Source organism: Nothobranchius furzeri, chromosome 16 (genome assembly GCF_043380555.1).
Source record: "Nothobranchius furzeri strain GRZ-AD chromosome 16, NfurGRZ-RIMD1, whole genome shotgun sequence".
NCBI lineage: Eukaryota > Metazoa > Chordata > Actinopteri > Cyprinodontiformes > Nothobranchiidae > Nothobranchius > Nothobranchius furzeri.
In genome coordinates, this window is record NC_091756.1 from 23,731,242 (window position 1) to 23,745,388 (window position 14,147).

Below are 14,147 nucleotides of genomic sequence, written 5' to 3' on the forward strand. Positions count from 1 at the left end.
TTCTAATAAGAGCTAGGAACTTGGAACCAACGCGGTGAGTAAAGAAAAAAGAAGAGAAAAAGCTAACGATGCAACTTAAAAAAAAAAAAGGAAACTTAAATAGCTTATCAAATTAATTCCATTCTTATAGATTTGTGTGGAGACGACAGAGTGAACCAATCCTCTGTAGGAGGGAACCGTTGGAGCGTGTTGGTGAGTGAATGAGATTAAATTCAGTAAATTATTAAATTCAAAAAGCTAATTACAGCAACCGAGGTGACAGCAGTGGGCTGCTAGACGTTAGATCCCAGGAGTTAACATCTCAAACTACCAGTTAACGGTGGTAGGGCATATAGGAGTTAACGGCTCAAACCGCCAGTTAACGGCGGTAGGGCATATGGGATTCCCAGGAGTTAACGGCTCAAACCGCCAGTTAATGGTGGTACGGCCTAGATGTACAAGGTCCTCAGGGGCGTTATAGCTAACGCCATAGAATTAGCAATGCGTCCCTTAACCAAACATTTAATAATAAAAAAAATAGATAAATAAAAATAAATAAAAGCTAACTGATTAGGGAGGAATTATTTTACAAAGGTGGACCAAAGGACCAGAATTTATATTTTGTTGAATTTTGTTATAGAACATTTTATTTATTTATTTATTTATTTATTTATTGTGTTACAGATATACAAGGTGTCACAATGCTGTATAGAAACACAACTAAATGTATCCTTGTTGTCATGAATGTATTTCTTGTTGAATAGTGTAGAGTAATAGAATCTAACTGAGCCTATTGAGCTGAACAATTGTTGTCATATGTAATTATATTTCCAGAGCTACTGAGAATTATTTTAATAGACAATCAAATTGATGTTATGTTAGTTGAACTGTGAACCCAAACATGATTGGCTATGCCAATAGAGTGAAGCATTTGTTTAAGTCTGTAAGACTTTATGCTGTGATGTGACGAGAAGGGTCGATGCCAACTCGCTAACAGTCCTGTTGTTTACAGGCTGGGTTTTTTTTTTTCCTTGGGTTTGATCCCGACTCCTATGATCACTCACTTGGAACGAGAACTGGATTTCTTCCTGACGAGGGAGATGGCGAGCCTTAACCACTGAACGAACCAGGACATCTCAAGTAACTGAAGAGCAGACTGCTCTCTTCTGTGAACAATCTCAACGGTGCGGTAGGAAAAAATCGCACCACCGGACTCTGACTTTCACCCCAAGCGTGGGGATTTGACTTGACGCCGGCTGACTTGTGACTCATATGATCAAATCTCATACCGAGCATTTTACTATTGTCGATTGTTTTCATCTGTTTTTGTGTGTTATCTTTATGTGTTATATTTCCCATTATTATTAAAATTTAGTATATAAACCGTTTCAGGCTATACCCGTGACTCCAGTCATTCTTAAACAACCTCCAATTCTCCCCGAACCTAATTATTGGCCCATTTGTTTATTTTTTCTTTTAATTATCTTATTGTATCCTGTAATCCGGTTACATAAAGTATGAGTAAGACATATTGTACATGTATGTTATGAGTAAGATATATTGTACATGTATGGTATGAGTAAGATATAATGCACATGTATGGTATGAGTAAGATATAATGTATATGTATGGTATAAGTGAGATGTACTGTACATGTATGGTATGAGGAAGATAATATGTACATGTATGGTATTAGCGAGATACATTGTACATGTATGGTATGAGTAAGATATATTGAACATGTATGTTATGAGTAAGATATAATGTACATGTATGGTATGAGTAAGATATAATGTACATGTATGGTATGAGCTAGATAAATTGTACATGTATGGTATGAGTAAGATATATTGAACATGTATGTTATGAGTAAGATATAATGTACATGTATGGTATAAGTGAGATATAATGTACATGTATGGTATGAGTAAGATATAATGTACATGTATGGTATAAGTGAGAAATAATGTACATGTATTTTATGAGTAAGATATATTGTACATGTATGGTATGAGTCAGATATAATATACATGTATGGTATAAGTGAGATGTACTGTACATGTATGGTATGAGGAAGATATAATGTACATGTATGGTATTAGCGAGATACATTGTACATGTATGGTATGAGTAAGACATATTTTACATGTATGTTATGAGTAAGATATATTGTACATGTATGGTATGAGTAAGATATAATGCACATGTATGGTATGAGTAAGATATAATGTATATGTATGGTATAAGTGAGATGTACTGTACATGTATGGTATGAGTAAGATATAATGTACATGTATGGTATTAGCGAGATACATTGTACATGTATGGTATGAGTAAGACATATTGTACATGTATGTTATGAGTAAGACATATTGTACATGTATGTTATGAGTAAGATATAATGTACATGTATGTTATGAGTAAGATATAATGTACATGTATGTGATGAGTAAGATATAATGTACATGTATGGTATAAGTGAGATGTACTGTACATGTATGGTATGAGTAAGATATAATGTACATGTATAGTATTAGCGAGATACATTGTACATGTATGGTATGAGTAAGACATATTGTACATGTATGTTATGAGTAAGATATGTTGTACATGTATGGTATGAGTAAGATAAAATGCACATGTATGGTATGAGTAAGATATAATGTATATGTATGGTATAAGTGAGATGTACTGTACATGTATGGTATGAGGAAGATAATATGTACATGTATGGTATTAGCGAGATACATTGTACATGTATGGTATGAGTAAGATATATTGAACATGTATGTTATGAGTAAGATATAATGTACATGTATGGTATGAGTAAGATATAATGTACATGTATGGTATTAGCTAGATAAATTGTACATGTATGGTATGAGTAAGATATATTGAACATGTATGTTATGAGTAAGATATAATGTACATGTATGGTATAAGTGAGATATAATGTACATGTATGGTATGAGTAAGATATAATGTACATGTATGGTATAAGTGAGAAATAATGTACATGTATTTTATGAGTAAGATATATTGTACATGTATGGTATGAGTCAGATATAATATACATGTATGGTATAAGTGAGATGTACTGTACATGTATGGTATGAGGAAGATATAATGTACATGTATGGTATTAGCGAGATACATTGTACATGTATGGTATGAGTAAGACATATTTTACATGTATGTTATGAGTAAGATATATTGTACATGTATGGTATGAGTAAGATATAATGCACATGTATGGTATGAGTAAGATAAAATGCACATGTATGGTATGAGTAAGATATAATGTATATGTATGGTATAAGTGAGATGTACTGTACATGTATGGTATGAGGAAGATAATATGTACATGTATGGTATTAGCGAGATACATTGTACATGTATGGTATGAGTAAGATATATTGAACATGTATGTTATGAGTAAGATATAATGTACATGTATGGTATGAGTAAGATATAATGTACATGTATGGTATTAGCTAGATAAATTGTACATGTATGGTATGAGTAAGATATATTGAACATGTATGTTATGAGTAAGATATATTGTACATGTATGTTATGAGTAAGATATAATGCACATGTATGGTATGAGTAAGATATAATGTACATGTATGGTATAAGTGAGATGTACTGTACATGTATGGTATGAGTAAGATATAATGTACATGCATGGTATTAGCGAGATACATTGTACATGTATGGTATGAGTAAGACATATTGTACATGTATGTTATGAGTAAGATATATTGTACATGTATGGTATGAGTAAGATATAATGCACATGTATGGTATGAGTAAGCTATAATGTATATGTATGGTATAAGTGAGATGTACTGTACATGTATGGTATGAGTAAGATATAATGTACATGTATGGTATTAGCGAGATACATTGTACATGTATGGTATGAGTAAGACATATTGTACATGTATGTTATGAGTAAGACATATTGTACATGTATGTTATGAGTAAGATATAATGTACATGTATGTTATGAGTAAGATATAATGTACATGTATGTGATGAGTAAGATATAATGTACATGTATGGTATAAGTGAGATGTACTGTACATGTATGGTATGAGTAAGATATAATGTACATGTATAGTATTAGCGAGATACATTGTACATGTATAGTATGAGTAAGACATATTGTACATGTATGTTATGAGTAAGATATATTGTACATGTATGGTATGAGTAAGATATAATGCACATGTATGGTATGAGTAAGATATAATGTATATGTATGGTATAAGTGAGATGTACTGTACATGTATGGTATGAGGAAGATAATATGTACATGTATGGTATTAGCGAGATACATTGTACATGTATGGTATGAGTAAGATATATTGAACATGTATGTTATGAGTAAGATATAATGTACATGTATGGTATGAGTAAGATATAATGTACATGTATGGTATTAGCTAGATAAATTGTACATGTATGGTATGAGTAAGATATAATGTACATGTATGGTATGAGTAAGATATAATGTACATGTATGGTATGAGTGAGATGTACTGTACATGTATGGTATGAGTAAGATATAATGTACATGTATGGTATTAGCAAGATACATTGTACATGTATGGTATGAGTAAAATATATTGTACATGTACGTTATGAATAAGATATAATGTACATGTATGGTATAAGTGAGATGTACTGTACATGTATGTTATGAGTAAGATATAATGTACATGTATGGTATAAGTGAGATATACTGTACATGTATGGTATGAGTAAGATATAATGTACATGTATGGTATTAGCGAGATACATTGTACATGTATGGTATGAGTAAGATATATTGTACATGTATGGTATGAGTAAGATATAATGCACATGTATGGTATGAGTAAGATATAATGTACATGTATGGTATTAGCGAGATACATTGTACATGTATGGTATGAGTAAGATATATTGTACATGTATGTTATGAGTAAGATATATTGTACATGTATGTTATGAGTAAGATATAATGCACATGTATGGTATGAGTAAGATATAATGTACATGTATGGTATAAGTGAGATGTACTGTACATGTATGGTATGAGTAAGATATAATGTACATGCATGGTATTAGCGAGATACATTGTACATGTATGGTATGAGTAAGACATATTGTACATGTATGTTATGAGTAAGATATATTGTACATGTATGGTATGAGTAAGATATAATGCACATGTATGGTATGAGTAAGATATAATGTATATGTATGGTATAAGTGAGATGTACTGTACATGTATGGTATGAGTAAGATATAATGTACATGTATGGTATTAGCGAGATACATTGTACATGTATGGTATGAGTAAGACATATTGTACATGTATGTTATGAGTAAGACATATTGTACATGTATGTTATGAGTAAGATATATTGTACATGTATGGTATGAGTAAGATATAATGCACATGTATGGTATGAGTAAGATATAATGTATATGTATGGTATAAGTGAGATGTACTGTACATGTATGGTATGAGGAAGATAATATGTACATGTATGGTATTAGCGAGATACATTGTACATGTATGGTATGAGTAAGATATATTGAACATGTATGTTATGAGTAAGATATAATGTACATGTATGGTATGAGTAAGATATAATGTACATGTATGGTATTAGCTAGATAAATTGTACATGTATGGTATGAGTAAGATATATTGAACATGTATGTTATGAGTAAGATATAATGTACATGTATGGTATAAGTGAGATATAATGTACATGTATGGTATGAGTAAGATATAATGTACATGTATGGTATAAGTGAGAAATAATGTACATGTATTTTATGAGTAAGATATATTGTACATGTATGGTATGAGTCAGATATAATATACATGTATGGTATAAGTGAGATGTACTGTACATGTATGGTATGAGGAAGATATAATGTACATGTATGGTATTAGCGAGATACATTGTACATGTATGGTATGAGTAAGACATATTTTACATGTATGTTATGAGTAAGATATATTGTACATGTATGGTATGAGTAAGATATAATGCACATGTATGGTATGAGTAAGATATAATGTATATGTATGGTATAAGTGAGATGTACTGTACATGTATGGTATGAGTAAGATATAATGTACATGTATGGTATTAGCGAGATACATTGTACATGTATGGTATGAGTAAGACATATTGTACATGTATGTTATGAGTAAGACATATTGTACATGTATGTTATGAGTAAGATATAATGTACATGTATGTTATGAGTAAGATATAATGTACATGTATGTGATGAGTAAGATATAATGTACATGTATGGTATAAGTGAGATGTACTGTACATGTATGGTATGAGGAAGATAATATGTACATGTATGGTATTAGCGAGATACATTGTACATGTATGGTATGAGTAAGATATATTGAACATGTATGTTATGAGTAAGATATAATGTACATGTATGGTATGAGTAAGATATAATGTACATGTATGGTATTAGCTAGATAAATTGTACATGTATGGTATGAGTAAGATATATTGAACATGTATGTTATGAGTAAGATATAATGTACATGTATGGTATAAGTGAGATATAATGTACATGTATGGTATGAGTAAGATATAATGTACATGTATGGTATAAGTGAGAAATAATGTACATGTATTTTATGAGTAAGATATATTGTACATGTATGGTATGAGTAAGATATAATGTACATGTATGGTATAAGTGAGATATAATGTACATGTATGGTATGAGTAAGATATAATGTACATGTATGGTATAAGTGAGATATAATGTACATGTATTTTATGAGTAAGATATAATGTACATGTATGGTATGAGTAAGATATAATGTACATGTATGGTATAAGTGAGATATAATGCACATGTATTTTATGAGTAAGATATAATGTACATGTATGGTATGAGTAAGATATAATGCACATGTATGGTATGAGTAAGATATAATGTACATGTATGTTATGAGTAAGATATAATGTACATGTATGGTATGAGTAAGATATAATGTACATGTATGGTATAAGTGAGACGTACTGTACATGTATGGTATTAGCTAGATACATTGTACATGTATGGTATGGGTAAGATATATTGTACATGTATGTTATGAGTAAGATATAATGCACATGTATGGTATGAGTAAGATAAAATATGCATGTATGGTATAAGTGAGATATAATGCACATGTATGGTATGAGTAAGATATAATGTACATGTGTGGTATAAGTTAGATATACTGAACATGTATGGTATGAGTAAGATATAATGTACATGTATGGTATGAGTAAGATATAATGCACATGTATGGTATGAGTAAGATATAATGTACATGTATGTTATGAGTAAGATATAATGTACATGTATGGTATGAGTAAGATATAATGTACATGTATGGTATAAGTGAGATGTACTGTACATGTATGGTATGAGTAAGATATAATGTACATTTATGGTATTAGCGAGATACATTGTACATGTATGGTATGAGTAAGATATATTGTACATGTATGTTATGAGTAAGATATAATGTACATGTATGGTATGAGTAAGATATAATGCACATGTATGGTATGAGTAAGATATAATGTACATGTATGTTATGAGTAAGATATAATGCACATGTATGGTATGAGTAAGATATAATGTACATGTATGTTATGAGTAAGATATAATGTACATGTATGGTATGAGTAAGATATAATGTACATGTATGGTATAAGTGAGAGGTACTGTACATGTATGGTATTAGCTAGATACAATGTAAAGTATGGTATGAGTAAGATATAATGTACATGTATGTTATGAGTAAGATATAATGCACATGTATGGTATGAGTAAGATATAATGTACATGTATGGTATAAGTGAGATATAATGCACATGTATGGTATGAGTAAGATATACTGTACATGTATGGTAGAAGTGAGATATACTGTACGTGCATGGTATAAGTGAGTTATACTGTAAATATATGGTATAAGTGATCTATACTGTGCAAGTAAGGTACAAGTGAGATATAATGTACATGTATGACACTTAGAACATATACTGTGCATGTATGGTATAAGTGATATATACTGTACAGGTATGGTATAAGTGAGTTATACTGTAAATATATGGTATAAGTGATCTATACTGTGCAAGTAAGGTACAAGTGAGATATAATGTACATGTATGACACTTAGAACATATACTGTGCATGTATGGTATAAGTGATATATACTGTACAGGTATGGTATAAGTGAGATATGCTGTACATGTATGGTATAAGTGAGATATAATGTACATGTATGACATTTAAAGCATATACTGTACATGTATGGTAAAAGTGAGATGTACTGTACAAGTATGTTATAAGTGAGATATACTGCACATGTATGGTATAAGTGAGATATGCTGTACATGTATGGTATAAGTGAGATATACTGTACATGTTTGGTATAAGTGAGATGTTCTGTACATGTATGGTAAAAGTGATATAATGTACATGTATGACATTTAGAACATATAATGTACATGTATGGTATAAGTGAGATATACTGTACAAGTGTGGTGTACGTGAGATATACTGTACAAATATGGTATAAGTGATCTATACTGTACAAGTATGCTAAGTGAGATATAATGTACATGTATGACACTTAGAACATATACTGTGCATGTATGGTATACGTGATATATACTCTACAAGTATGGTATAAGTGATATATAATGTACATGTATGACATTAAAACATGTACTGTACATGTATGGCAAAAGTGAGATGTACTGTACAAGTATGTTATAAGTGAGATATACTGTATATGTATGGTATAAGTGAGATATACTGTACCTGTATGGTATACGTGAGATATAATGTACATGTATGACATTTAAAACATATACTGTACATGTATGGTATAAGTGAGATATACTGTACAAGTGTGGTGTAAGTGTGATATACTGTACATGTATGGTACAAGTGAGATATACTGTACATGTATGGTATAAGTGAGATATACTTTACATGTTTGGTATAAGTGATATGTACTGTACAAGTATGGTATAAGTGAAAAATACTGTACAAGTATGGTATAAGTGAGATGTACTGTACATGTATGGTAAGAGTAAGATTTAATGTACATGTATGGTATAAGTGATATATACTGTACAAGTATGGTATAAGTGAGATGTACTGTACATGTATGGTATGAGTAAGATATAATGTACATGTATGGTATAAGTGAGATGTACTGTACATGTATGGTATAAGTAAGATATAATGTACATGTATGGTAAGAGTAAGATATACTGTACATGTATGGTATAAGTGAGATATATTGTGCATGTATGGTATATACTGTATGTGTATGGTATGAGTAAGATATAATGTACATGTATGACATTAAGAACATATACTGTTCATGTATGGTAAAAGTGAGATATGCTGTACAAGTATGGTATAAGTGAGATATACTGTACAAGTATGGTATACGTGAGACATACTGTACATGTATGGTATGAGTAAGATACACTGTATATGTATGGTATGAGTAAGATATAATGTAGATGTATGACATTTAGAACATATACTGTGCATATATGTAATAATTAAGATATACTGTACATGTATGGTACAAGTGAGATATACTGTACCTGTATGGTATAAGTGAGATATACTGTACATGTATGGTATAAGTGAGATATACTGTGCAAGTACGGTACAAGTGAAATATACTTTACCATATGTATACTGTAAATATACTTTGAAAGCCACCAACCGGAGGCTTGAAAGACTCTACAAGAAAACCGGTCTCACCACCCATAAAGACTTATATTCTGCTCAGATTTCTCTCTACAAGGACTCCATCTCCCATGCCAAATCTCAGTATTACTCCGGTCTCATCTCGTCCAACTCCAGCAACACTAAAACATTATTTTCCATCATGAACAGCATTTTTCAGCCTCCCGACTCCTTACCCATCCATCTTTACTCTTCAGAAACCTGTAACTCTCTCCTTCAGTTTTTTAATGAGAAGGTCAATAGAATCCATCTCTCTTTACCTCATTCCTCCCCTCCCTCTCCTGATTTATTTGAACCCACCATTCCGTTCTCCTCCTTTGAACTTCCCCATCCCTCAGAAATATTAGATTACATCACCAAATCCAAACCTTCCACCTGTCAACTGGACCCTATTCCAACTGTTTTAGTTAAATCGTGCCTTTCTTCTCTGCTCCCTTTTATAACAGCCATTATTCATTCCTCACTATCCTCTGGTACAGTCCCATCCCTATTCAAATCCGCTTCAGTCAGCCCTATTCTAAAAAAAACCTGGTTTAGATCCCAATGATTTCAATAACCTCCGTCCCATTTCCCATCTTCCCTTCATTTCCAAAGTCCTTGAGAAAACTGTTGCATCTCAGCTCCATTCACATCTCACCCGCAATAACCAGTCTGGCTTCCGTCCCCACCACAGCACAGAAACAGCTCTCATCAAGATCACTAACGACCTACTCATTGCTGCTGATTCTGGTTTAATCTCTATTCTTATTCTCCTCGATCTGAGTGCGGCCTTTGACACCATTTCTCATCCCATCCTCCTCAATAGACTCTCTTCCTTAGGCATCACTCACACCCCCCTCAGCTGGTTTCAATCTTACCTTACTGGCCGCACTCAGTTCATCCAGTTAAAATCCTTTACCTCAGAACCCTCCCCAGTCAAGTCAGGTGTGCCCCAGGGCTCTGTCCTGGGGCCCCTCCTCTTCATAGTATATCTCCTCCCTATCGGCAAAATCTTCCGCAAATTCAATATCCAGTTTCACTGCTTTGCAGATGACACCCAGCTCTACATTTCCAGTAAGCCCAACTCAACTCTCCCACCATCCTCCCTTACACTCTGCCTCTCTGAAATCAAATCATGGTTCACCTCTAATTTCCTCAAACTCAACGGCAATAAAACTGAACTTCTTCTAGTTGGCACTAACTCCACCCTCTCAACATCTGACAGTTTTTCTTTAACTATTGACAGCGCCACAGTCTCCCCCTCACCTCATGTCAAGAGTCTGGGTGTCATTCTCGACAGCTCACTTTCTTTTCAGGCTCACATTAATAACTTAATTCGGTCAGCATACTTCCATCTACGTTCCATAAACCGTCTTCGTCCCTCACTGACCCCTCACACTGCCGCCATTCTCGTCCACAGCCTCGTCACCTCCCGTATCGACTATTGCAATTCACTTCTTTATGGTCTTCCCAACAAACTCCTTCATAAACTGCAACTGGTCCAGAATTCAGCAGCCCGTATTATCACCAGAAACCCTTCCTTTCACCACATCACGCCGGTTCTCCAGCAGCTTCACTGGCTCCCAGTTAAATTCAGGTCCATCTTCAAAATTCTCCTCCATACCTTCAAAGCAATCCACAACCTCTCTCCTCCATATATCTCAGACCTTATAAGTATTCACACCCCGTCCCGTTCACTCAGATCTTCTTCTTCCATCCATCTTGCGGTTCCTTCTGCCCGTCTCGCTACCATGGGGAGCAGAGCTTTCAGCCGCTCTGCTCCTCGACTCTGGAACTCACTTCCCCCAGACATCAGGAACGTCGACAGTTTTACCCTTTTCAAAACAAAACTCAAAACACACATGTTTAAATCTGCCTACAACCTCTGATTTTATTGAAATGTTTCTCTCTGTTTTTTCTTCTTTGGGTTTTATTATTGTTTTATTGTATTTTATTACGTGTTTTGTGTAAAGTGACCTTGGGTTTCCTGAAAGGCGCTTTGAAATAAAATGTATTATTATTATTATTATTACAAATATGGTATAAGTGAGATATACTGTACATATATGGTATAAGTGAGATATACTGTACAAGTATGGTATAAGTGAGATATATTGTACAAGTATGGTATAAGTGAGATATACTGTACAAATATGGTATATGTGAGATATACTGTACATGTTATGAGTAAGATACACTGTATATGTATGGTATGAGTAAGATATAATGTACATGTATGACATTTAGAACATATACTGTGCATACATGGAATAAGTAAGATATACTGTACATGTATGGAACAAGTGAGATATACTGTACATGCATGGTATAAGTGAAACCAACTGTACATGTATGGTATACGTGATATGTACTGTACATGTATGGTATAAGTGGGATATACTGTACAAGTACGGTACAAGTGAAATATACTGTACAAATATGGTACAAGTGAGATGTACTGTACATGTATGGAATATTTGAGATATACTGTACATACATGGCATAAGTGATATATACTGTACAAGTATGGTATAAGTGATATATTCTGTACAAGTATGGTATAAGTGAGATATACTGTACATATATGGTATAAGTGAGATATACTGTACAAGTATGGAATAAGTGAGACATATTGTACATGTTTGACATTTAGAACATATACTATACATGTATGATTTAAGTGAGATATACTGTACATATATGGTATAAGTGAGATATACTGTACAAGTATGGAATAAGTGAGACATATTGTACATGTTTGACATTTAGAACATATACTATACATGTATGATTTAAGTGAGATATATTGTACATGTATGGTATAAGTGAGATATACTGTACATGTATGTAATAAGTAAGATATAATGTACATGTATGACATTTTTAACATTTACTACACCTGTATGGTATAAGTAAGATATACTGTACATGTATCCAATCCAATCCAATCCAGTTTTATTTATAAAGCACTTTAAAAGACCCAGCACAGGAAATAAGTGTTGTACAGAAAATACATTAAAACAATTGACTAAACAGAAAACAGCAAAGATAAATAAAACACATGATACATAAAATTAAAATAGCCCTATATTAAAAAATAAAAACTTGATAAAACTTGTACAGTATGTACATTTATAGCATGTACTATACATGTATGGTATAAGTAAGATATATTGTTCATGTATGGTATAAATAAGATATACTGTACATGCATGACATTTATACCATATACTTCACCTGTATGGTATAAGTAAGATATACTGTGCATGTATGATAAACAGCTGTTTGGTTTAAAAGACCTACTTGTCTTCTAGATTCCAAAATGATCTCAATCCAACCCGAAGCACTCAAAACACACAACAGTGAGTCATTAGTTGCTAAACTCGGAACAAATGGAAGTTCTCCTGATGGACCTACAGCCTGTGGAACCTTCTTTAGCAAAAAAAAAAGTGAAGTTGTTCTCTTGCTTTAAATTTAGAGCACAAAATAGCTCAAAATAACAATTTAACATAGTAAAGCTACGAATATATTGTGGAGTTAAAAAAAACAGAAAAATGAATTAAGTGGTTCTCGTGCATTAGTCTAAAAACCACCAATAACACATTTTGGACCGAAAGCAACTATTGGACCATCGGGTTGTCATCTCACTGAACTGGCATTGGAGCCTGTAGTCATTACACACGTATTTAGCAACACAACATCACAGCTGTAGCAATAATATCAACATAATCAGAGAGGGAGAAACAGCCGGCTGCTATTACTTATCTTGAGGACAACTAGAGTCCCAAAAAGAAAAACACCAGTTGTCACAGACAACAAAATACTTTTGGATCTAGAAAATGGCGACTGTTGTTTAGAACCATCTTGTTCCCTCTTGCAATGTGGGTTTTCAGTTCCGGTAACGCGGAACCAGTGAAAATACCCAAGGGGAGGGGTGAGTGTTCTGTAACGGTGTTGGCGGCCAAAACCTAGCTTGTTTGCAGATTGCAGCTTTAACAGATTGACGCATGGTTAGGAGTAAATTTAAATAAAAACATTTAAAACAAACGTCATAATTAGATCATGTCTGACCATCAAACCAACCTTGGCTTTGTGTTGTCCAGTATCAGGTGAATGGGGAAGTGGTTGTATCAGGGTGTGGGTGTAGACACCAGTCATCAGAACCAATCCAATCAGGTACTTCTCTGGAGAGGGTAAAGAGTCTGGAAGGAGAGGAGCAAAACAAAATCATCCACTGGTGTCTGAAAGGACACTAATAAAACATATGGTTTTTAGGTTATCAGTATAAAGTTTATTTGTTATTTATTCTGTTATGTGATGCAGCTCTGTGGACCATTGTCTGTTGGCGGATGGGAAACGATGTGGTCCTG

At 33.1% G+C, this 14,147-nt stretch overlaps 1 protein-coding gene across 2 annotated transcripts in view; it reads right to left on the minus strand.

The window, feature by feature from the left end:
• pkd1b (polycystic kidney disease 1b) overlaps positions 1-14,147 on the minus strand; it is a 78,946-nt gene that overhangs the window by 56,170 nt on the left and 8,629 nt on the right. For both annotated transcript variants that reach the window (XM_054748990.2, XM_054748988.2), the window contains exon 4: positions 13,861-13,979. In XM_054748990.2, coding sequence (XP_054604965.2) covers positions 13,861-13,979 — 119 coding nt within the window. The remainder of the gene's footprint in view (positions 1-13,860; positions 13,980-14,147) is intronic.